The sequence below is a fragment of the Armigeres subalbatus genome, chromosome 2 (genome assembly GCF_024139115.2).
Source record: "Armigeres subalbatus isolate Guangzhou_Male chromosome 2, GZ_Asu_2, whole genome shotgun sequence".
Lineage (NCBI taxonomy): Eukaryota > Metazoa > Arthropoda > Insecta > Diptera > Culicidae > Armigeres > Armigeres subalbatus.
Genome location: NC_085140.1, coordinates 164,221,207 through 164,246,567, shown reverse-complemented (window position 1 = coordinate 164,246,567; position 25,361 = coordinate 164,221,207). Strand labels below are relative to the sequence as shown.

The following is a 25,361-nucleotide window of genomic DNA, read 5'->3' as shown; positions in this document are numbered from 1 at the left end:
TCACTTTTTTCGACATCGTTGGTCACTAAAGTTACGGCAGCTAAATAAAATTTCCATTTAAAATTAGAAATTTTCCATAAACAATTAGGAAATTGCCAATAAAAAAATCAGAGTATGAGCAATAAATAATTATAAAATTTCCACAAATAAAACAAAATTTCCATAAACTATTAAGAACTTTCCACAAAACAAAAATAAATAAGCACTTTTAAAAGCAAAAATAGCAATTATAAAAGAAGAATTAAAAAAAATCAAAATGTTTCACAAAAAAATACTTAATTTCCATAAACAAATCAATATAAGCGATAAACAATTACAAAATTTTCCACAAAATAAATATTTTTTTTCCATAAAAAAATGAAAATTTTCCACAAAATAATCAACAAAGAGCAATAAAAAAAAGAAAATTTCCATAAAAAAACACAAGAGAGCAATAAAGCTGATGAAATTTTACATGAACTTTAAACGCTTTTAAATAAGGGGTCATCTTTAAAAAAAAGCACAGTTTGATTGCTTTTTATATTTCTTTATTGAAATTTTCTTATTTTTTTTATTGCTGTTTATTGATCATTTTGTGGAAAATTTCCAATTTTTTATGGAAAAAATATATTTATTTTGCGGTAAATTTTGTAATTTTTTATTTATTTATGGAAATTTTGTAGTTTTTTCGTGGAACATTTTGACTTTTTTTATGGAAAATTCTTTTTTTATAATTGCATTTTTTGCTTTTAAAAGTGCTTATTTATTTTTGTTTTGTGGAAAATTCTTATTTGTTTATGGAAATTTTGTTTTATTTGTGGAAATTTTATATTTATTTATTGCTCATACCCTGATTTCTTTATTGGCAATTTTCTATTTTCTTATGGGAATTTTCTAATTGTTTAGGGGGAGTATTTATTTTAGTCCTAAAGTTACTATGTGTTTTGAACTGCATTCATCGCTACCAGCCCTGCATTTCAAGCTAAATACCAGAATTAAATCGTTTTTGTACCTACATGAAAAGGAAGTTCGGATCATTAAAATACTTGTATCAAACGTCCCATCAATAATCAATTTTTATCAAATTCTGTGGACACACGAATCTAATCTAAACGACGATTCATTGTAGAAAACATGTTTTTTAAACAATCATAAATTTTGTTTTTAAAGTATAGGTACAAATTTGCTGAATTCAAAAGTTCTATGCCGATTCGTTATGTAGGTACATTAAAAGGTTTAGTGTTTTTATATATAATTTGGGAAACTGTATTCCGATACCTCAAGATTATCATGAACTCACCGAAACTATTTGTTGCAACGTCAACAGCTACAACGGAAAGGAAATATTGTGCTTCTTTTTGTAAACTATGTTATTTATGGTGATAATACAAATAGACGCAACAAATTTACCATTGTTTCGAACCACAGTTTAATGTTAACCAGTAATGTATGCGCTCATAATTGAGCTTAATTTCTCTTCCTTTTGCGTTCATTGTTTTGTTCTTTTTGTGTGAGGATGATCAATAAACGACGGAAAATACCAATAACATCGTAAAACAGGTCCAGTGAGTGAGCGATGCAATCGGTGCTACCCATGCGGTGCTTCTCCATGATCATCTGTGTGTCGAACAATACGAAACCGGACATCGCTGCCAAACCGACATACAAGCTGAGCTGTAAATGGAATATGTAACAGAGAAAATAGATGAATTAGAAAATAATATTTTCACGTCCAACTGCTATTTGAGTTAAGGTACACTGGGGGAAGTGGAAAATGAAAAATCGATAGTGCATGTTTGAATTAGTGTAAAACCAGTTTAAATGATCTAAATGTGTTCAATCGAAATGGGCTATCAAAAACAATCAAGTTTGCACCAAATGTGAGGTAATTCATACCATTTTGGTCGCTTGAAATTTATGGAAATAGATTTTAAAATTAGGAGTTGTTTTTTCACTTACCCTAGATAGATGGGGTAAGTGGAAAACCTATGTTACCTTGACCTTCAATAGTGATGAATAGTTACATATAACTAAAATCAATACGATAATTGCTCTGAGTATCTTTTGTGGAATAAATTCATTACCTTAACGGAATAGATCCTCAAGGAATTCTCGTCATAGCTAGGAAGGGCTGGTTTTGCCTTCTCGAATACTAAGTGTATGTAAAATCTATATGTTCGCCCCAAAGATAAACTTTTTAAAGGAAAAATGGGATCTACAGGGTTATAAACTAATCAACTTAGTTTTTGTTGATTGAGATGATGTCTGTATGTGCGTATTTGTATGTATGTGTGTGCGCAAAGCACGTACAAAATTATCAGCTATTCTTAAGCACTTGTCTTTAACCAATTTGTTCGCAAAAAGAATTTACATTCAACGGCGAAACTTGTTATGAAACAAAAATTATGTGAATTATACAATATATTTACCTATCAGTGCTATTTTTAACCTTCTTATATATTTTTTTCCATATGTAAAACATGTGAAAGGCATCAATACCGATAGGTGGATTAATCAGGCATTTTCTCATTTATATTAGTCCAATCATCACTGGAATCACAATCACAACAAAGAAGGAACATATTAAGATTCACAGCTATCGAAATAAACCCTGGCGGGAAGAAAAATTTACATAATTAGAACATTATCCACTTCCCCCGCAGTGTTGGATACCTGGGGTAAGTGTAAAATCTTTGAATTATTTGCGTTCTTGGTACAAACCACTACCAACTAAATGGGATTAGTTTAATTGTATTATAATAGTCACCTGCGATATAAATTCACTTGAAAAAAGGACAATTGGTGCAAATAAGAATTGATTTTATGAATGCAAAATCAACTTTTCGCGAAACCTAAAATTACAGTTCAAGCGTTAACCGTATTAGTGTGTGTATTATACAAATTTCAACAAAGTATTAGTGTGAGCATCAAAGTATATTCCTGCATAATGGTATGATGTGGTAAAAACTGTAAAGTATGTATAATTCCAATTTTTCGAGTCGATTTTTACACTTACCCCCTTTTTCCACTTCCCCCAGTGTACCTTATATGTAGCCTTGTATGCGTTATATGTATACGGTGACTTGCCGTAATTCCCACATTGCCTAATACCGTGGATTTTATCCAAATTGATGAGTACAAAGTGACTGTCTGCCGTACAGATCACATTATTTGGTGAAATGCACAAATATATAGTATTTGTGACATATATTAGGCGTTAAAAAATATGTGATAATGTATGCCTCGACCAGTCAAAGCGCTTCAAATTAGGGTTATATTTGCAAGTCTAGTACATATTTTATACGGTTGGTATTCTTTAATTTAACCCGAACTTTCACAGCTTTTTAAATACCACCTGAATTTTCTTTGATTTTTTGTGAATTTTAAACTAATTGGGCGATAACTAGAAGCCTAAGCTGTTTTTTTGTCTGGCTTCAAAATTGGAACAACTTTGGCATAAGAAAATTATTTTGAGCTTTTTAGTGGAATGTTTTCACCTATTTCCTATTTCACGTATTTCGACCTCAAAAGTAAGGCCGTCTTCAGTGTCTCGTACTTGTACAAGTACGAGACACTGAAGACGGCCTTACTTTTGAGGTCGAAATACGTATCTGTCAAGATACAATTAAGTGGTGGAATTCAATGGGATTGTATAAACTCGTCTTATTACAACTTTGGCGTTTTTCCATTTATCTGGGAAGTATGCCAATTGAAAACATTTGTTTAATAAATTAACCAAAAAGGATAAAGAGCTGTGAGGAAGTTTTTTGACAAGTAGGGTTAGGGCAGGTATTTTCGTCTGTTCGTCATAGTCTCGAAAACCAATAAAAGAGAAACTTTTTTGACAAACTCATCCGTATCAAATCGTAAGCTCAGGAGATACGTTCTGCTATATTAGAGTTTTAGCAAAAGGACGTTCCTTTCGATGTTTTTAGCCCCTATGACGATGGACGGAAATACCTGCCGTGTCCCTATGTAGAAAATACCATCATCACCCGGGGCTTTCATATTTTTAAATGTTCTAGTAATAGATCTCACTTCATCCAAATTAGTTCCCAACGAAGGGTCAAAAACATTCTCTCGATTGAGAATGTCTTAGAAGCTCCGTGTAACCTGATACTCAATTGGACTAGTGAGACCTAGACTAAAATGATGGGCACTCTCGAACTGCTGAGCAAGTTTTTGAGCCTTTTCGCCATTCGTTATTAAAATTTTATTTTCCTCTTTAAACGCTGGAATGGATTATTTTAGGTAACTTATTCTGCACTCACCGCATCAAAACAAAGTCGCTACTGTATATGTAGGTTAACATGCGAGTGGTTTTGAAGGAACTAGTCTACTGTGGCTCTATCTACTCGTTTCATAGCGGCAGATTTTGCTTTTTCATTAATCCATTGGCTTTTGAGGTTTTTTTTAAAGAAGTTTCGTTAATTTCCAAAAAGGTTTCGAACTGGGATCCAACTTCGAGACATAATTCTCAAAGTTGGTATTTCTCAGAATAGCGAAACGTTTTTGCCTTTCTCGTACAACAAAGTTGTACCGGAAGGCTATCATTTCACTCCGAAACCGAACTTTTTATAGAAGCATCGGAGACCCATAGTGTTATATACCAATCGACTCAGCTCGACGAATTGAACACATGTCTGTCTGTCCGTGTGTATGTATGTGTGTGCGTATGTGTGTGCACAAAAACTAAGAAAAACATTAGACAATTTTGCATATAGTAATCTTTAATCGATTTTCTCGCAACAAGTTATATTCAATAGGGGACAAAGCCTTGTTGATCACTATAGAATTTCATACCGCTGCGTTTGAAAGTTATGAAGAAAATGATACATATTACCATATAAACCCCACATAAGGTTGGTGTCTTGACTAAAGGCGAGAAAGGCAGCATCACTACTCGGTGAATTAAAATGGGTTTTTAATTTCATTTTGCAAATCTCGCCAAATAACTTTCAACGCGGGATCGTGAGTTCTTTGGTACTGCCTTCGCCTCACATTTTTAAGACGGATCAGTAGCTGAAGATCGTCGTCAATAATAATGGAATTGAATTTAATTACACATAGGAATTGCAAAGCCTCTGGCTTCGACAATTAAATTTGTCAAAGATACGAGAGCATTATCAATATCACTTTTGGTATCGAGAGGAATATCAACATCAAAATTCCTATCGATATATGTTTTATATAAATCCCAATCAGCTCTATGATAATTAAAAGTAGAGCTGATTGGATTATAAATGGCTTCTTGTGAGATTTCAAATGTCACAGGAAGGTGATCAGAATCAAAATCAGCATGAGTTAACAATTGGCCCACACGGCTGACTTGAATCCGTTAAAACTAAATCAATTGTCGAAGGATTTCGAAGAACAATCTTCAAATAAAATTTTGCCGTTGGAATTGCTTTGAGCATTATTCCATGAACAGTGTTTGGCATTGAAGTCACCAATTACGAAGAATTTATATTGGTTGCGAGTTAGAATTTGAAGATCAGCTTTCAACTAATTCTTTTGCTGCCCATTGCATTGAAAAGGCAAGTAGGCTGCAATGAAGGAAAATTGTCCAAAATTTGTTTCAACAGAAACTCCCAAGGTTTCAAAAACTTTGATTTCGAACGAAGAAAATAATTTATGTTTGATACGTCTATTAATGACAATGGCGACCCCACCACGCACAGGCGCTGTCAAGACGATCATTTCTGTAGATAAAATAATTTGGATCTCTTTTAATGGAGAGTCCTGGTTTTAAATATGTTTCAGTTATAATTGCAATATGCACATTACCCGAGTAGAGGTGAATAACAAACAAATGACAAAATGATAACAAATTTTGCTGTGATATCAAATATTGATATTCTTATGTTATTCATAAATAACATAAAATAGCATCCCAACAAAAAGCCATCCGGAAGATGCTCCCTGACGAACCAAAATCGAGCACGACGCCACGCAAAACCGTTTTCAACGCCAAATGCCCGGATGAGCAGCTGAAGTAACCTAAACCTAAATCCCTACCCCGTCCGTCCTGCATTAAGTTTTTTTAACCTTGAGTCGCCACGAGTATTATGGTCTATGTCTCCTCCCAACTAACTGTTAAGATAAGATGATATACCATGTAAAAATATCATACTTGAGAATTGCGGCTCAGCAAAGTGTCACACACGACTGAGCCTACCAAATAAATGAACTGGTTAAAAAAGCATCCCAACAACAAGTTTTGTTATAATAGTAAAATTTGTTATTTATTTATCATTTGCAACATATCAATAATAACTGATTTTGATATTTTCTTTTATTCAAATATTTTACTATTGGTTTGTTATTATAATAGGGTAAAATGCTCAATAGTGAACCCCCAACGAATAGTGGACCCTCCAGCCATTTTTGCATTATTACAACATAATGTACACACTTTGCTATGAAATTCCATCGGGAGAACCTACCTTACAGTCCTAGGATTTGATAACGTGCATTGGAAATGCCATGAAAAGTAAAATTAGATGATTTTTTACAATTTTGTAAAAAAATAAACACAAGAGTCCATAATAGGAAAGCAGGACGTCCCGAAACGGAACATGAAAATCAAATGAAGTGTCAACTATAGGGAAGCAGTTTCCTATTATGGACCCACAGGGGTCTACTATAGGGCGAATTCAGTCAGATTTTAAAATGTTTATTTCAACGAATAACGTCGTAAATTTGAGTGTTTTATGTATGTATCGTGAAGAGGAGATGCGGTACTTGTTATTAGATATCAAGCGGAATTAATATGTTGAAAATTTCTACTCCTTTAATGGCAGGAAGAGCAAAATTCCGCTACTAGGGGGTCCACTATTGGGCATTTTACCCTAGCAAAATGAGTTATTTATGAGTTATTTGCTAGAGCAATGTATGTTATTATTTTTGCTATTTTTGATCCGTGACAATGTTTGGTTCCATTACCCAACTTTTGGCACTTACGGCACTGGGTGGGGTTTTGGAAATTTCCCCCAGGCCTGCGGAAATGGCAGGCCTAGCAATCTTAAATGAAACCTTAATCCCCTGAAGGTTACTCAAGATTTCATTCCGAAAGCCAGAAAACTCAGCAACAGATACCACAATTGGCAGAATCCGTTGTTTCTTCGCATGAATGGAATCACCTGGGCTAGAGGTAGATTCGATTTTCTCAAATTAGTCATTAATCAAATCGAACTGATTGCTCAATTCGATAGAAGAATATCAACGTTAGAGTTAGAAGGAATAACTGAAGTCTCCAGCTTCCTTCTATTTTTTCCGCGCTTGGGCTGGAGGGTCTTGAAACCTTGTTTCTTTGAAGGAAGTGGAGAATTCAGAGATTCCCCCTTCCTCTTGTTTTTGTTAATACTCATAGCTGAGCGTGAAGACGTGACCTTCTAAGAGTTTTTTTTTCCTAGAACGGTGTCCCTGCAGGATTACCACCGCTTGTCGGAATTTTACTTTCGCAAACGTGTCTAACGTAAAACGGAGACACGGGTCCTTGCAAAGATCGTAACGGGATCAGTGGGTACAAATAGTGCTGAGAAGCACTGTTGAAATTAAAATAGCGTCGGGTAGTATTAAAAACTTTCTTCCGCAAAGAGAGAAAATAGAACCGCACAGCACGAAAGCACGATGCGGTCTCCGTGATTGTATACAATACACGTCATTTTATAGTGCTGTCCAATGAGAGCTTGAAGTAACTCGAAGTTTCTCCCTGTCCTGCTCATGCCCATTTGTTGACAAAAAAGAACGAGCAGGACGGGAAAAACTTCGAGCTGCTCATTGGACAGCACTTATATCTGTGATATACAAACACATGACGACATTTATGTGAATTTCTTTTTTATCAATCTTATGATGTCATACTCAAGTAAATTATTACTTTGTATGATTGATTGCGAAATATAAAAGAAACGTTGATTTAAAAATATAAAAGGGAAATATTTGATCTAAACTTACCTCTTGTACAAAGTATGATCGAAACAGTAGATTACCCAGGCTGATCATGGCCATAGCACTGAGGATGCTCATCAGGATACCACCAAGGAACAAATAACTTCCACGTTTCGCCAACAGGGCCGCGGCACTCAAGCAGGTGAATATGGTCGTTGTTCCAACAAGAGCCGTTACGACAATGGCTGGATTGATAAAGATCACCTGCTCTAACAATAGACCCAACGAATGACCACTAAACGCACCAAAGCCGAGTAATAATCCCAGACGGAGGTTAAAGTTTTTGCCATTGTCCGGGGTGTAAAATAATGCCATCACCAGACCCAGTGCAGCGAGTGCACTTAGTATGCCGGCTTCCCAGATTCCTTGGAGATGAATAAGCGATCCAGCTGTAGCAGCGACACATGTAGCTGTGAGACAGGAGTAAACCTTTGCCAAATGATGCCGCACACTGGGCTCCCTGAAAACAACAAAATTAATGTTCTTTGTTAAAAATTAAAATTCTATGTTCTTAATATGGAGTTATTAGAAATTATTTAGAAGTTTTGAAATGTTAATCGAATAATCGACAAGACATGATTTATATTCACGGAAACGAAGCCCACAAAAGAAATACACGTTTGGTGCCGAACACGAACACGAGATCAGGTTAATCCTCATGGAGGACCGCGAAAACCAGAATGTCGAACAATGTCCCAAGGATTTCTGAATCGCTAGACTGCGTAGTTGGGATTTGCTACGTGAGATGGCGATGTTTCGAGTTCAATCTACACTCAGAACAATCTACACGTAATACATATGTGTACACTTATAGATTGAGATCAGCTAATTACGCACTTGTGATTCATTTGTCCGGCTAATGAAAATCGTTCTGCGCTGATGAAATCTATCTGCAGCTGCTTATGGTATATAATAGACTAATTTATTCTACCCTTCCGGGACTCGCACCGTTGTGAAAAAAAAAACTCGCTTGCGGTCACAAGAGGGGCGGAGCTGAAAGAGTGTCCAGGACTATGAGTGTGATCTGGAAAGTCTCTTCCGTATCGTACATCAATCAGATTTTAATTACAATTTATCTAGAATTTATTATTTATATGCATTTTAAAATTATCTTTCTATGCTGTACTGTAGGATCTGTCAACACCGTCGTGTGTCTTCTTATTCTTACTTGGATTCGTCTATTCATCTACTTGAAGAAGTGAAGCTCTTGAAAACCTTGAAAACTAGCAAGCGTATTGACACATAGTCCAGCGTTCCAGTAGTTTCAAAGTTATTTAAATTTGATTATTATCCATTATTATTCACCTAACAATCTAAAATATAGTATAATATTGTAATAGTATCAGTTTTTTGTTGTTTTATTGAGTTTTTGTAATACCGTACGCCTCTATTATCAGGTCGAAGAAATCACAATGCATTTCTTAGATAGTTATTTATCATTATGCAAAGATAAGCTATGTACCACTTTTCAATTGGATGATTCTGAACAAGCGAATAGGCGAACATTGAATTCCATGAAAATTGACTTTTTGCGTTTAGTTTTCTATTTCACAATTGTTGGCTACCATTAACTCATAAATATATAGTTCCTAATAAGATCATAATAAAACTAAAAGTTTACTTACAAATTATGGCCCATGTTTCGCATAAATCTCTCGTAGGAAAAATTCGTGAATGACGTGGCCATTGCAATCGATTTTGAGTTGCTTAATTAGAAACTGAGTAATGTTTTCTCAAATACCGTACTTTTTGAAAAATATGAATCAAATAGAAGATTTTTTTCGAAACTACGACTTATTTTCAACACGACCGATTAATTTTTGGCTGATTAAATTTTCTCGAATGATGAATAATGACCTTTTTCTTCTGGTTTTGCTGAAAGACTGACATAAGTGACAGCCAGCAGATGACAAAGCTGTCAAGACAGTTAAAACATGTCAAAAAAAAATTAGGCCTGTTCATTTGTTGGGGGCCGTTCAAAAATTACGTCCAAGGTTTGAGGGGGGGAGGGGGGTCAGAGTTTTGTGACAGTTTGTGACAGGGGGAGGGAGGGGGGTTCGTCTTATGTGACGTCCGTCCACAAGAAAAAAATACTGAAAGCATTTTAGAAACAACTTGCATTAAACTATTAGTAAGGGACATAACTCACTATGTTATTGTGAAAATAGTGTACGAAAAAGATAAACCACAGTAATCGCTAAAATATAAATGAGACATGTACGTACAGGGGGAGGGGGGGGTCAATTATTTGTGACAGTTTGTGACAGGAGGGGGGGAGGGGGGTTGAAAATGCCGAAAAACGATGGACGTAATTTTTGAACGATCCCTTGGGGCGCTGATATCTGAAGTACGCGTTTGTTCGTGTATTGACGAAGGTCTTCAACAAAAGTTATTTTAGGATCTGTCTCATTTGGAGAATTAAACTTAAAAGTGACAGTTCGAAAATTAAGAAATCACCCCGTTATAAGAATAACTGGTGCTACCCAGCAATTCCAACAGGACATCGATGGAAAATGATTCGATATCTGTCAAAAGTAATCTTGCTCTGCGAGCAGGGTTATTTGATAATTATTGAAATGTCACTTTTAAGTTTAATTTCAGTTTAATTATCCAATTGAGACAGACCCTTAGTTACAAAATAAAGATTGTCGCTTCGGTTCCCTTTGTTCTGCTGCCCGAAATATGTTGGGTACCCAACTGTCAAATCGTATATGTATTTTTCCTTCAGACCTAAAATAAATCGCAGATTTCTGTGAAATGCTGTTGAGATTTCGGTGAATTGGCGTCCTAAAATAAAGAAACGATATTCGATTTTCTTTCAGGAAACAATGAAGTTAATTATCCTGAACACGTATGTTTTTCTTTCGATTCAAAAGTCGAAAGGAACATTGTTGCCTTTCTCGTAAAACAAAGTTATACCGAACTTTTTGCAGGAACATCTGATAGACAAGTTTCTTATACCATTCGACTCAGTTTGATGAATCGATAACGCTAAGCTTCTCAAAGCTTGCAATGTAGAACATGTTGAACACGAAAACTAATCGACGAACCACGCACGCGCTTTTAAGCTAAGAGCCGACTCGATGATGATTATTGCCATTATACTTTATCGGAGCATTCGCACCAACACAGTTGTAAGTTTCATCGTTGGAAACAGAAATCGCACTCGATAACGACGTGATAACTGCTGGTTCGTACGGTGGTGTTTGCGTTTGTTTTGTGTCATACATTGGAAGGGGAAAAGAGGGGTTTCATTGATGCTTCAACATCTGTTTGGTTTGGGTGCCCGCATAATTACAAACTGTACACGGACATTTTCCCGTGCGGTCGGCAACAGTATCCTTTACTGTTGACAACTGTATATGAACAATCTCATATAAAGTTCCAACAGTTTGTGGTACGGTTATTTGACAAATAACAATATGTTGAATGGGTTGTTAACCCAAGTAACCATGAAGCTATATATGCATGTAAAAACACAGCACTAAAAGTTGACTTAAAATGGAAAAGGGCAATTATAAGATCGAATTAATGGTTCATTACTTTGGCATGTTGAAATAAAGCACCAGTAATGCATCGCTGCATTCGTACTGCTGATTTAGATTATCGTTGTCTGACAGTTGATAAATAAATGCAACAACCCATCGTTAAAACAAATCTAATGCAATTAGCATTTAGCATGCCGATTTGTGATTGATATACGTGCAATATTGTAATGCTTGGTGTTTTGGGAAGTTATGTCACCATAAAAAATCGGCCGTTTTCGCCTGCAAAATTTTCGCTCGACAGTATGATAAAATGTTGACATATAATGCAGGAAATATAAAACATTTTCGGGACAGCATGTTATACATTGACATTTAGTGTTGATGTCGAGCAGTTATGGTTGAATCGGCCGAAAAGTATTTGATAACCGCACCGTAAACTGTGAAGCTATATTTTATATCGTAATAATGATTCTGACCACATAACATGTTGTTTTTTTATTATGCGGGTGGTGTGTGGTATGATAGGCGGTGTAGAGTTATGGTGTAGTTTGGGTGATTTCAAGGGCGAATTTGAATATAACTTTCGTTTTATACATTTCCTTACTTCCATACTATATTATGTATACGATTTTGTTTGTCGAATTCTTCTAATCACATCCGGATGCCTATGTCCTAAACGTCGGTGCCATTGATGCTGACAATTAGTAGTCTGTGTCTTACCTTGAGCTTTCTTTGATGATTCCGCTAGCTTCAGCCGATACAGACAGCCAGAGCGCTCTCCTACTACCGTCAATGAGCCGGTAGCATCACGGATCTCACATCCGTTAGCACTGAAAACGGCCGTGAAACCATTTGGGGTCAGCTTGTCCACCGAAATGAGCCCACTCGTCAACGAAGGAACATACTAAACGTCAACAAACTTCACATCGACCGCATCACCGTTACCGTTAACACCAAGCACTGTCCCTTCACCATGGCCGGCTGTCTTCGCTTTCGGGCCGTTCTTCTTCTCCAGCGTCGAGAAAAAAAACTTTCAACTAGCCCCACTGTCTATGAACCACGACCCGCGTGAAGTACTTCCGGCCATAAAGCACACACCACTGCTGTTTTTCTTAGCCTGCTTGGCACGTTGTTTTTGTTCGGACCTCTTCCGCTCTTCGTCACTTTTCTTCTGCCGCGCAAGCAAACGGCAATCTCGCTGCATGTGACCCGGCTTTCCACAATGGAAACACTTCCGCTCGTGCGCAACACCACTTTTCTTCCCCCGCATCGTCGAACTCTTCATCGCATTCACTGAACCGCCATTCTTCTCATGGCTTCGGTCATATTCGTCGAGCAGCTTCGACTTCACTAGCTGCATTGTTAGGTCCGTGTCCGGCTGACCCTCTAAGGCAGGGCTGCCCAACGTACGGCCCGCGGGCCGGATGCGGCCCTCGACTCCATTTTTTGTGGCCCGCGCACCGTGGTAGAATATACTCCATAACCGGCCCACAAGCTCGAGCCACATCGAGGAGCTTCTTTTTTTATAATTTATTAATACATACTTAGGATTTCACTGGCTTAAAAAAATAAGTCTGGTCTTCGAGCCCTTCACTTTATGTGTTACAATAGTTTCTTTTCTTCGTATTTGAAACAATATTTCACGTTGAAAGCCGGTTTACTGAATTTGTTCGGAAAGTATTGCTGTGTTGAAGGAATACGATTTGAAACGACATTACAAAAACAAGCATCCTACGAAATACGATATTTGAACAAGGAACATAACAAATGTTAAGGGAGCTTTAAAGATAAGGTGCTCATTTAATTTAAATTTCCATTATTGATTTAAATTATTGGTGGAACAGTGGATTATTGAAGCACCAAACTCTCTTCACTGTAACAAACATGAAGCCGGAAAATGCAATACGGGCCAGTTTTGCTGTTAGTGAAATTCTGGCAAAGCGAATAAAACTGTGTTCTAGGACGGAGAACTTGTTAAGGAATGCGCATCGGCTATTGTCGGCATCATGTGCTCTAAGGAAAATATCTCCATCAGTAGCATTTGTTTGCAAATAATTTGAAAACTACGTTACGTGGAAAAGCCACCTGCTTCAAATTCTACTCTCCCGCAATCGGTGTCAATACTGATGTTGAAAACATGTTTCATAAAGGGAGTGGATGGTCATCTTTAAATTACAGAGAAATCCTGACCTGAGACCTGAGAGGAACTGTTCAAACCTGTATGAAGGGGCTTGTATACTCCTCTAAAAACCTACAAGTGGCCTTACATCTGATGGGCCGGCACTGTCAATGACGGAAAAGAACAATGGCATTGCGTGACACTTCTAAGAAGGGAAAAACAATCAAAGTGGTATGGTTATACTTCCCCACACATTGCATTATTCACCATGAGAGTCTATAGACACTCTTATAAGAGTGAAAACGATTAATATTCCTGAAGTACTGACGTTTGTCATTAAGTTTATAAACTTTATCAACGCGAGGGATTCACAACCACCAGCTCTAAATGATGTTGTCGGAAATGGAACCAGAATACGGAGATTTGCTGTATTATTGCGAATTTCTTTGACCATAGAAGATTTTATTCTTTTCAAAACAAAGTCGCATTATTTTTACAAGATAAAGAAAACCCAATGCTCGAACTGCATGGGCGAGTGACTCAGATTTACTGGTAGATATTAGCAATCATTTCAATGACATCGAGCGGCAAGGCACGGATCAACACGTTGAACTTTTATTATCAAACAATAAAGATTTTGAAACGAAATTAGCGCGAAACATTTGGCACAGTTTATTTCTGATAACCGATACATTTCCCTCATCTTGTTGATTTTAAAGAACACAGTTACAAATTGTTAATGTTCTTAACACCGTTTCATGATGTGAATTATAAAATGCATCCGAAATGTTTCAAATAGATATTATCTACTCATATCTCGATATTATCTACTCATATCTCGATATTATATATTAGAAAATTTAAAAAAAATATTTTAAAAAAATGTCGAATATTTTTTTGGCCCGCCAGCAGATGTTAATTCTGAAAATTGGCCCGTGACTTGAGAAGGTTGGGCAGGCCTGCTCTAAGGCCGTCACTAACCCGCCATAAGAGTCCGGCAAACTCCGGAGAATCATGACGATTCGCAGCGGCTCTTCCAAATTTTGTCCGGCTGCTGACAACCGGTCGTACAGCTCTTCAAGCTCTAAGAGGTGCTTCTCCACATCACCACCCTCACTCAAGTTCAACGAACACAATTTCTTCAGCAAAGAAACGCGGGAAGTCAGCGTTGACTTTTCGTGGCACGACGCAACTGATCCCAAAAATCTTTCGCGGTTTTAGCACTTTTTACCAGGCTAAACTGATTGTCCACACACAAACCGATTGTAGCCCGGGCTTTCGACGTCAGATGCAATAAAAGTGCATCCAAATGTGCAGCGCAATGCAGCTGTCATTGAATCTGACATCAGTTTGAAGTTTAGCCGAGAAACAGATTCGAAAAATGTGTGTGTCAAGCCGAGCCGAAATCAAGCTGTCAGTGTGAGCCGAAAACGAAACTCTCAGCAAGAAAATTTCTACAGGCAATATAACAACAATAACACACTAAACAAAATTTATTCTTTTCAGGTGGCGCCTACGTTGATTGTTTTTTCTTGTTGAACATTTACTTCCCGCATGACAACAGTATTAATATATTTGATGTGTAGTATCGAGAGCTCCCTCTCAGATTTAGACTATGACCAGAATTTTTATAACATCGGTTCATGTATTCTTGACCGATGTTCTTTCGTTTGCAACCATAAACGATGTAGGACCCAACTGAAGCAAAATTCACCGAAATCTGTGAAATGATTTAAGTGTGTTCATTGACGTTTAGCCTATCCTCGTCAGCAAAATATGTTCCGTACAGCGACGACAGCGACAATCTGTATCTTGTAAAGGCCAGTATCGACTTAAAAAGTAGAGAGGTTACGGAATTTTGTTCATTATTACCAAGCGCAATTTTGACAACTGATCTGCATGGAGCGAAATGTCCCTTCTACTTACGGAATACTCGAGCAAACTATTTTTCTGAAAGTAAAGTGACAGCTCCCATTAGTTTACGACTTTACGTGGAAGCCTCACAAATTCTCTTTTTGTTTTTTTGTTCTTTTCAGGTGGATACTGTTGAAGAAATTTCATTTCAATGTTTTACTTTTCAGATTCAGTAAACGGAATTTAACATGGGATTTATATAGAAAAAGAAATTTATTTTGAAAACGATACCAACCTTAAGTAGAAGTGACATTTCGCTATCCATGCAGATCAGTTGTCAAAATTCCGCTTAAGATTAATGAACAGAATTCCGTAACCTGTCTATTTTTTAAGTCGATACTAGCCACACTGGGACAGAGCCACCTCGCAGCTTATAGCCTATTCAGATTGGGCTATTTATGACTTTGTTAAGTGAGACGGTATCCAATTATTACGAGGTGTTCAGACTGCAGCAAGATAATATATCTTGACGTTTCCATGTTTCCTCATTTGCACGCTAATACAGGGTTGAATTCAAGGAGAGGAGAAATTTAATTTACGAAATCAACCATTTGTATGGCGACAATCGAACATTTTTTTCTGAACAAAGTTTCTACGAAAAAAAAATATATAAAAAAAATATGAAAAGGGATTTTCGAAGAATATTTGAAGCTCTCATTAAGGATAATGAGCGAAGCTACATTCATTAGTTGGGTGCGCCATTCTTCGGGGAATCAGACTATTCCTCAATTTATTTTTACGTTTAAAAAGTATTTTGATTCTGTACTATGATCGAACGGAGATTTGATAGAAAAATTTAGATACTTTTGGGAATTCTCACAAATAAATAAAAAAAGGACGATTGGACCAATTTTCAAGAAATATTATCGAACTAAAATGTATTTCCACCAGTATCTCCATGTATGAAGGGCAACTCAGCAATTTAATTTTTTTTCAAAAATGGAAACTGAACTGTTGCGTTCTACTCGACAATCAATGATACAGCTTCTAACAAAAACGAATCGTGTGAATGTGATATAATTTAAACTGGATTTTGGATGAATTAATGCATAACCAATCCATGTTTTATTTAAGGTTATTCTACTTTATATATACATCCCATTCAAATCGCACAGTTGTCCCACGTGAAAAATGTTGAAATCCAAAGTATATTAAGCCATTCAAGGAGCAGAATTGAAACAATTTATGAAACCATGTTTATTCATCAAATATATTCGTTTTACAACCATTCCTACGTTTTAAATTGTCTTCCGCATTGGCCCTTGAAATTTGAAAATTTATTCGATTTGTTCTATTAAATCTAGGTTTAAGTTAAATACTTCATGTTAATTCTAGAGAGCATCTGTTTTTTAAAAATTCATGTTGAATAAGTGGAGAATAAATAATTATCATCATTATTTTTCATCATATAAAATGCTTTCCACAAAACCATCACAATCCGAGTTATTCTTCAGCGCTCACAAAATTTCCATCTAACATGCATTCGACCCTGCTGCGACAGAAAGAGAATGACTGTCAACTACGAAACGAAATGTAAACAGAGAATTTTCTCTCTGGAAAAGAGAGCGTGACGCTTGTCAGTTTTGTTTTGTTGAATTTCTCCCTGCATCCCAGTTAGAAAGAAAGCTCTCTCGTAATAATTGTTCGTAATAAATTCTTCATGACTCTTTTTAGCGGGTATCTTTTGACAGCGCAAAATGTATGGAATATTACGTAAATAATGACATCATAAAGCGTATTTACCCTGAAACGCCAATTATTATGTCATTAATGGCGTAATCTGAATAGGCTATTAGTGTTCATTAAGCACTTCCACAGTTATTAACTGCGAGGTTTCTAAGCCAGGTTACCATTTTTGCATTCGTATATCATGAGGCTAGCACGATGATACTTTTATGCCCAGGGAAGTCGAGACAATTTCCAAACCGAAAATTGCCTAGACCGCACCGGGAATCGAACCCGGCCACCCTCAGCATGGACTTGCTTTGTAGCCGCGCGTCTTACCGCACGGCTAAGGAGGGCCCCGAGGGCAAACGAGGCACGATATAAACAGGCGCGGAACAGACAAAATTCGATTTTCCGGAGGAAAAAGCGTCAGCAGGAAGATCGAGACCGTGAAGAGACGGAGCAACTGTACCGCGCTAATAACACACGAAAGTTCTATGAGAAGTTGAACCGTTCACGTAAGGGCTACGTGCCACAGCCTGATATGTGTAAGGACATAAACGGGAACCTTCTTACGAACGAGCGTGAGGTGATCCAAAGGTGGCGGCAGCACTACGAAGAGCACCAGAATGGCGATGTGGCAGACGAAGATGGCGGTATGGTGATGGACCTGGGAGAACGCGCGCAGGACATAATTCTACCGGCTCCGGATCTCCAGGAAATCCAGGAGGAGATTGGCCGGCTGAAGAACAACAAAGCCCTGGGGTTGACCAACTACCAGAAGAGCTATTTAAACACGGTGGTGAGGCACTGGCTAGAGCGCTTCACTGGGTCATTACCAAGATTTGGGAGGAGAAAGTTTTGCCGCAGGAGTGGATGGAAGGCGTCCTATATACAAAAACTGCGATAAGCTGGATTGTAGCAACTACCGCGCAATCACATTGCTGAACGCCGCCTACAAGGTACTCTCCCAAATTTTATGCCGTAGACTAGCACCAATTGCACGAGAGTTCGTGGGGCAGTACCAGGCGGGTTTTGTGGGCGAACGCTCCACCACGGACCAGGTGTTCGCCATTCGCCAAGTACTGAAGAAATGCCGCGAATACAACGTGCCCACACATCTATTCATCGACTTCAAAGCCGCATATGATACAATCGATCGGGACCAGCTATGGCAGCTAATGCACGAACACGGATTTCCGGATAAACTGACACGATTGATCAAAGCGACGATGGATCGGGTGATGTGCGTAGTTCGAGTTTCAGGGGCATTCTCGAGTCCCTTCGAAACCCGCAGAGGGTTACGGCAAGGTGATGGTCTTTCGTGTCTGCTATTCAACATCGCTTTGGAAGGGGTAATACGCAGATCAGGGATTAACACGAGTAGTACAATTTTCAATAAGTCCGTCCAGCTATTTGGCTTCGCCGACGACATAGATATTATGGCACGTAACTTTGAGAAGATGGAGGAAGCCTACATCGGACTGAAGAAGGAAGCCAAGCGGATCGGACTAGTCATCAATACGTCGAAGACGAAGTACATGATAGGAAGAGGTTCAAGAGAAGACAATGTGAGCCACCCACCACGAGTTTGCATCGGTGGTGACGAAATCGAGGTGGTAGAAGAATTTGTGTACTTGGGCTCACTGGTGACTGCCGAAAATGATACCAGCAGAGAAATTCGGAGACGCATAGTGGCTGGAAATCGTACATACTTTGGACTCCGCAAGACGCTCCGATCGAATAGAGTTCGCCACCGTACCAAACTGACAATCTACAAAACGCTCATTAGACCGGTAGTCCTCTACGGACACGAGACCTGGACGATGCTCGTGGAGGACCAACGCGCACTTGGAGTTTTCGAAAGGAAAGTGCTGCGTACCATCTATGGTGGGGTGCAGATGGCGGACGGTACGTGGAGGAGGCGAATGAACCACGAGTTGCATCAGCTGTTGGGAGAACCATCCTTCGTTCATACCGCGAAAATCGGACGACTGCGGTGGGCCGGGCACGTAGCCAGAATGTCGGACATTAACCCGGTGAAAATGGTTCTCGACAACGATCCGACGGGCACAAGAAGGCGAGGTGCGCAGCGGGCAAGGTGGATCGAACAGGTGGAAGATGACTTGCAGACCCTTCGTAGACTGCGTGGTTGGCGACGTGTAGCCATGGACCGAGCCGAATGGAGAAGACTCTTATATACCGCACAGGCCACTTCGGCCTTAGTCTGAATAAATGAATGAGCTGCTGGCAGAATTATCAGAGCTGCAGAGAGGGAGAGAGGGAGACTCTAATTGTTATTCTTTGTGAGGAGGTTCCCTTCCTATGGCCAACAAATAAAAATGCATCCAAATGTGCAGCGCAATGCAGCTGTCATTTAATCTGACATCAGTTTAAAGTTTAGCGGTCCGATAACTGCAAAACTATTTCAACTATCGTATTGCAGTTAAATGACTTGCATTTATCGAACGTCTACTGTATCACGGTGCAATTTTTATGAGAAACAGCACGAAATTATCTGAAGAATTCCCTGCAGAAATTATAAAGGAGGTCGTGGAGGATTTCTAAAACTTTGACAAATGTGGAGCCGAAGAAGTTTCTAGAGAGAAGAGAAAGAATCGCTGATAGAATGCCTTGAGCAATTGTCAAAGGAATTCCTGGAGAAAGCTAGCATATTATTTTTTCTGCTTATTTTATAATAAACATTATTTCAGAGAAGATTTGTTTAGAAGTTCAGATGTATGATTCTAGTTTTCTAAAACTCATGGAAGAATGCAGGATTTTTATAATAATTGTTATAGCCGATTTTATATTCTTTCTGAATATTTTCTCACATTATATAAACATATCTGATGAGCAATAATCATTATTGTTGTTAAATAAACGCATAATGCGAACGTTGCATTGTGGGCGTGAAAGCGTCACTTTCATTGGCTACGCGCTATTGTGATCCAGCGTCTACTGTTGGTTGTGGATTTGGTTTCAAAGTTTTTGGAACTTAGAAGGAAATAGTGCCAAGTACTAATATTCATGTGTCTGTATAAAACTACTATAAAACTACGATTCAGAAGACCTAAAAAAAAGTTGCCGCCCCCCCCGCTACTCGAAATCCTGGCTACGCCCATGGATACGCGCAGCATTTCGCGGCCAGCGTTGCCAGAAAAGGGGGAGCTCGACCTGCTGGAGTACAGTGAAAGCAGCCATAACCGACGCAGTGGAGACCATCGTCGGGTATTTGGGACGGAACGATATTGCGAGAAGATTGAAAAATTCGAACCGAGGTCCGACGGTCGACTGTCGGAAAGCTGTTCCGCAAACGTCAAATCACTTGTTGCACGGTCAAATTTTTTGGTTCATTTATTCGGTGTGAATGTTGATTATTAAATTCAACGAGAATATGCAACTTTAAACGAGTGTTGCATGCCGCTATATTTTTTAAACAAGTTTTATGGTACTTTGAAGGCATTTGGTCATATATTTATGTGATTTTGAAACATTTTAGATTTCTCGAATATTCTTGATATCAAGAAATATCAACACTTTTCGTACAGTGCATGCCATTTTGAAGTTTCCGACACTCAGTCTGCTTCTTCTTCTTTGCTCCGCAAAATTAGAATTTTTCTCTTTTCTCGCAATAGACTAACGCAAAATGAACTCCCCCAAGAAATTATGACGTTTGAGCGGGTCGCATAATGAACGCAAAATGAACTTTTGTTCGAGAAGACGACCCGCTCAAATGTCAAAATCCATCGGGTGAGTGAATTTGATGAACTCCTGCACAGGTCTATTGGTTCGGCCTCTTTCAAGAGAAGCGGAGTGGAAGAAGCGGAGTGCGAGGAGATGGAACAGATGTGCCGTTATAATGCAACGTACACACCAGTCAAGCAGTTTGACGAACATTGACTCCGCCCCCAAGAAAACGCTTCGGTTGCTGCTTTGTTTGAACGTGTGTAAAGTTGTTCGAACAATCATTTGACAGTTGGTGGCTCAGTTGAAAAAAATTAAAACGGTTTGATTTTGGTTTGAGTTGTCGGGGGTGGAGTCAAGGTTCGCCGAACATGTTTGAGCATTTGTAGTGAAGTTGCTGGTTGGTGCTCAAGTTGGCGCTTCGGTTGTTCGTGTGTGATATTGTTGGTCGAATAAATTAATTGTTCGCGCGGCTGTTGGTAAAACTTGATAGATATTTGAATAAACGAGAGGTGGAGTCAATGTTGGCCAAACTGCTTGACCGTGTGTACGTTCCATAAAGAAACATGCAATTTCTATCCGAAGCCCAACGCATCCCATAAAGGCTTCGTGACGCGACCTGAGATGTGCAGGGATATTTACGGATACGGATGGGAGCATCTTGATTGACAAACGCGTGTTGATCGAAAATTGTAAGCATCACTTCGAGGAACTGAAACAGACAGCGAAGGAGACGGTTACATCAGTCCAGCGGGTGATGGAAACCAACTTGATAAAGGTAAGGATGACATCCAACTGCTTCAGAACAATAAAGTCGCTGGTAAGGATGGTATCGGAGAGGAACTTATCAAGATCAACCCGGAAAAGCTGGTCGATCACCTTCACAGTTAGAATCTGGGAAACAGAACATCTACCGGAGGAGTGAAAGGAAGGAGTCGTATGCACATATGCATCATCTACAAAAAAGGCGACAAGCCGGAGTGTGAAAAGTTTCGAACGATTACTATCCCAAATGCTACATACAAAGAAGTTATCAAGCCGGCTTCGCTGACGGCCGTTCTACGACGAAGCAGATCTTCACTGTATGGCAAATCCGACCGTGAATATCAGGTATCAATCTGTTTATCTGTTATAAGTAAGTAATCTGTTTATCAATTTCAAGGCGATATACGATTGTATAGACCGCGTAGAGCTATGGAAAATCATGAACGAGAACAGCTTTCCTGGGAAGCTTTCGAGACTGATCAAAGGATGGTGTGCAAAATTTGGCAAAATTTGATTTTTGGCGAACACCCAGCTCGTTCGAATCCCGCCAGGGACTACGACAAGATGATAGACTTCCGTGCAAACGTTTCCCGATGAAAAAAAAATCTATGCTATGCCTATGCGCTCAAAAAAGGTGATTAGACGTCATCACTCTCAATTGCTAAGGGCTGATAATAATGTTAGTCGTGTAAACTGAAGCTTCTTTAAACGTGAGAAGAAGAAGAGAAAAAAAAGAAGAATAAGGGTCTATTACGGTCAAGAAAAGTAACTGCAGTTAAAAAAACGAGCAATGGGTAAAGCTTTCACCATAACCGCGAGTAGACGTAGGACTTGTATAAACGTAACGTACTAACATTTAACTTCAAACTTTTGGATCTATGGAGTTTGATTAAAGTATTAATATTGGAAACGACAACTTCCATGCTGTGTAGAATTATTAGCAACTTGTTTATTCAAAACTTCAAGATATAAAACTAATAATTAAATACATAATTAGAATTGCTTTATTTCAAACTATTTACAAACTTATTTACTCCAGCAAATGTAGAACATTTATAGATTTCTTATTGATGATAGTATTTGAAGTTAAAAAATTCTATTAATTCCATTACCTGACCATAGAACGCAAGAAAACATCGATAACGCAGTTGCAGACGGGAGAAGACGAAATCATCATCGAGCCTCAAGAAATCGAGGCAAATCTGTTTGATTTTTTCTCGAGTCTCTACTCAGAAGAAACAGCAGAAAACGACGGCACTGCCAACAACGGGGACGATTTTGCTCGTGAACGTGTTATCCCACCAAACGACCCACTGAACGAAGCGTGCATGGAGGAGATAAAAACAGCAGAAATTCTGTCTGCTATCAGGGCGAGCTCACCCAAACGATCCCCCGGTGCCGACGGGATCCCACGAGAATTTTATCTCCGGATGTTCGATGTCATCCACCGTGAGTTGAACATGCTTATGAATGAAGCATTCAACGGCAATCTCCCACATGCCTTCGTGGAGGGCGTCATCGTGTTAGTTAAGAAGAAGGGGAGTGACAACACAGCCCGAGCGTACCGGCCCATATCGCTGCTGAACAGCGATTATAAATTGCTTTCCCGCATCCTGAAAAACAGGATGGAACGCGTTATGGAGGCCCACAGCGTTCTAAGCGACGGACAGAAATGTTCAAACGCAGAGCGAAACATCTTCCAGGCCACTCTCTCTCTGAAAGATCGGATCGCCAATCTCCGTCACCACCGTCGCGCCGGTAAGCTCATCAGCTTCGATCTGGAGAACGCCTTCGATCGGGTGCGGCACTCGTTCCTCTTCGAAACCATGCGGTCGCTCGGGTTCAACGAGGAACTAATCTCTCTTCTCTCGCATATAGCCAGTCGGTCCACATCCCGGCTGCTCATCAATGGGCACCTCTCTCGATCGTTCCCTCTGTCCATGCACCTGTTCGTGCTTTATCTTAGCCCACTGATGTGTAGGCTCCTCCTTAGGACCCTCCTTAGCCGTGCGGTGAGACGCGCGGCTACAGAGCAAGACCATGCTGAGCGTGGCTGGGTTCGATTCCCGGCGCCGGTCTAGGCAATTTTCGGATTGGAAATTGTCTCGACTTCCCTGGGCATTAAGTATCATCGTGTTAGCCTCATGATATACGAATGCAAAAATGGTAACTTGGCTAAGAAACCTCGCAGTTAATAACTGTGGAAGCGCTTAATGAACACTAAGCTGCGAGGCGGCTCTGTCCCAGTGTGGGGATGTAATTCCAATAAGAAGAAGAAGAAGAAGAAGACTGGTGTGTAGGCTTGAGCAAGTATGTGGGGATGATCTGCTCGTTGCCTACGCCGACGACATCAGCGTGGTTGTGACGTCATCGTGGCAAATAGAGGCGATGAATGAAATATTTCTTCGCTTTGGGCTTGCCGCCGGCGCAAAATTGAATTTGCGGAAAACGGTTGCAGTGAATGTTGGCTTTTTCGAAGGTAATGAAATTGGTACCCAGTGCACAATGGTCCGATTCAGTTATTTAGCAGGAAAAAACTATTTTCCTCCATTTTCGTTCTACTTAGACACAAAAAGTTCGATAGGGTGGTCCTTATCGTTTCTCAGCACTGAAGCTTACCTTTTTTTTCGGGTTTTTTTGTGGATGACTTCTTCAGAAAACTTGCAGTAAACATTATTTGATGCAACTTTGCCGAAGACACCTTGTGTCTGCACATAAATTGAGTTCAGTAAATGAAATTTTCGATTTTAACCTAGGGTGGCCCCAAAAAAATCAGTTTTTCTATTCTAACTTTTTTGTTTTGAGTTTTACGAGAATGCGGTCTTCAGAAGAAATGAAGAGCAAGTGATGGTGCATATTTTTGCTGAACTCATCATGTTTATAAGTCTTACCATTTAAAAGTTACATGCAATTTATACCAAAAAACTATGCAATCTTAAAATGCCTATATCTCATGGAGATGGTTCGATTAATTTTTTTTGAAGGTGTTATCTGAAAGGGCACATATATAGTAACTTTTACTGCAAAAATTACGGGAACGTATTTTTTTTAAATTGAATAAATTGACTTTGAAAATTTCTTCGAAAAAATTTAAATTTACTAGTATTTCACTATATATTAAAATTTTAAGTAAATTACCTTCGGCAAAAGTTCAAATTTAAACTAAAAATACATATCCGATTATTATTATTATTTAATCAGACTAAGGCTGAAGTGGCCTGTGCAGTATACAAGAGTATTCTCTATTCGGCTCGGTCCATGGCTACATGTCGCCAGCCACGCAGTCTACGGAGTCGTCTTCCACCTTATCGATCCACCTTGCCCGCTGCGCACCTCGCCTTCTTGTGCCCGTCGGATCGTTGTCGAGAACCATTTTCACCGGGTTACTGTCTGACATTCTGGCTACGTGCCCGGCCCACCGCAGTCGTCCGATTTTTGCGGTGTAAACGATGGATGGTTCTTATGCAGTTCATTCGCTTCCAGCAGTTCATTCGCCTCCTCCACGTACCGTCCGCCATCTGCACCACACCATAGATGGTACGCAGCACTTTCCTTTCGAAAAATCCGATACAAAACTTTTATTAACAATGTAAAATAAAAACCCTAATTGATCCACCTTGCAATAATATTGCCATTCCCGTTCACTGTAGAAAAAAAAAAATGATGCAGAATGACCTGACTTTGAAACTTGCAGTTCGTTTTGAGTTGCTTATATGTTTTGGACAAAAACGCAATAGTTATAAGCCGATCGCCGAGTGATAATTTCCGTAATTCTAGTTGTACACACTTTG

General features: G+C 39.0%; 1 protein-coding gene across 1 annotated transcript; it reads right to left on the bottom strand.

Moving 5' to 3' along the window:
- Window positions 1–1,037: 1,037 nt before the first annotated feature.
- LOC134211113 (bax inhibitor 1-like) lies at window positions 1,038–9,832 on the bottom strand. The gene is made up of 3 exons (XM_062687743.1): window positions 9,558–9,832; window positions 7,939–8,392; window positions 1,038–1,653 (listed from the first exon to the last, which is right to left on the bottom strand). Exons 1-3 carry the CDS (start codon window positions 9,617–9,619, stop codon window positions 1,447–1,449), a joined length of 723 nt encoding a protein of 240 aa, XP_062543727.1. The 5' UTR covers window positions 9,620–9,832; the 3' UTR covers window positions 1,038–1,446.
- Window positions 9,833–25,361: the final 15,529 nt, after the last annotated feature.

Excerpts from the sequence above, each read along its gene's own strand:
- LOC134211113 (XM_062687743.1), bottom strand. The coding sequence starts at position 9,619 with ATGGCCACGTCATTCACGAATTTTTCCTACGAGAGATTTATGCGAAAC. Across the intron at positions 8,393-9,557 it reads CGAAACATGGGCCATAATTT|GGAGCCCAGTGTGCGGCATC; the intron begins GTAAGTAAACTT and ends TGTTGTTTTCAG. Across the intron at positions 1,654-7,938 it reads GATCATACTTTGTACAAGAG|CTCAGCTTGTATGTCGGTTT; the intron begins GTAAGTTTAGAT and ends TTCCATTTACAG.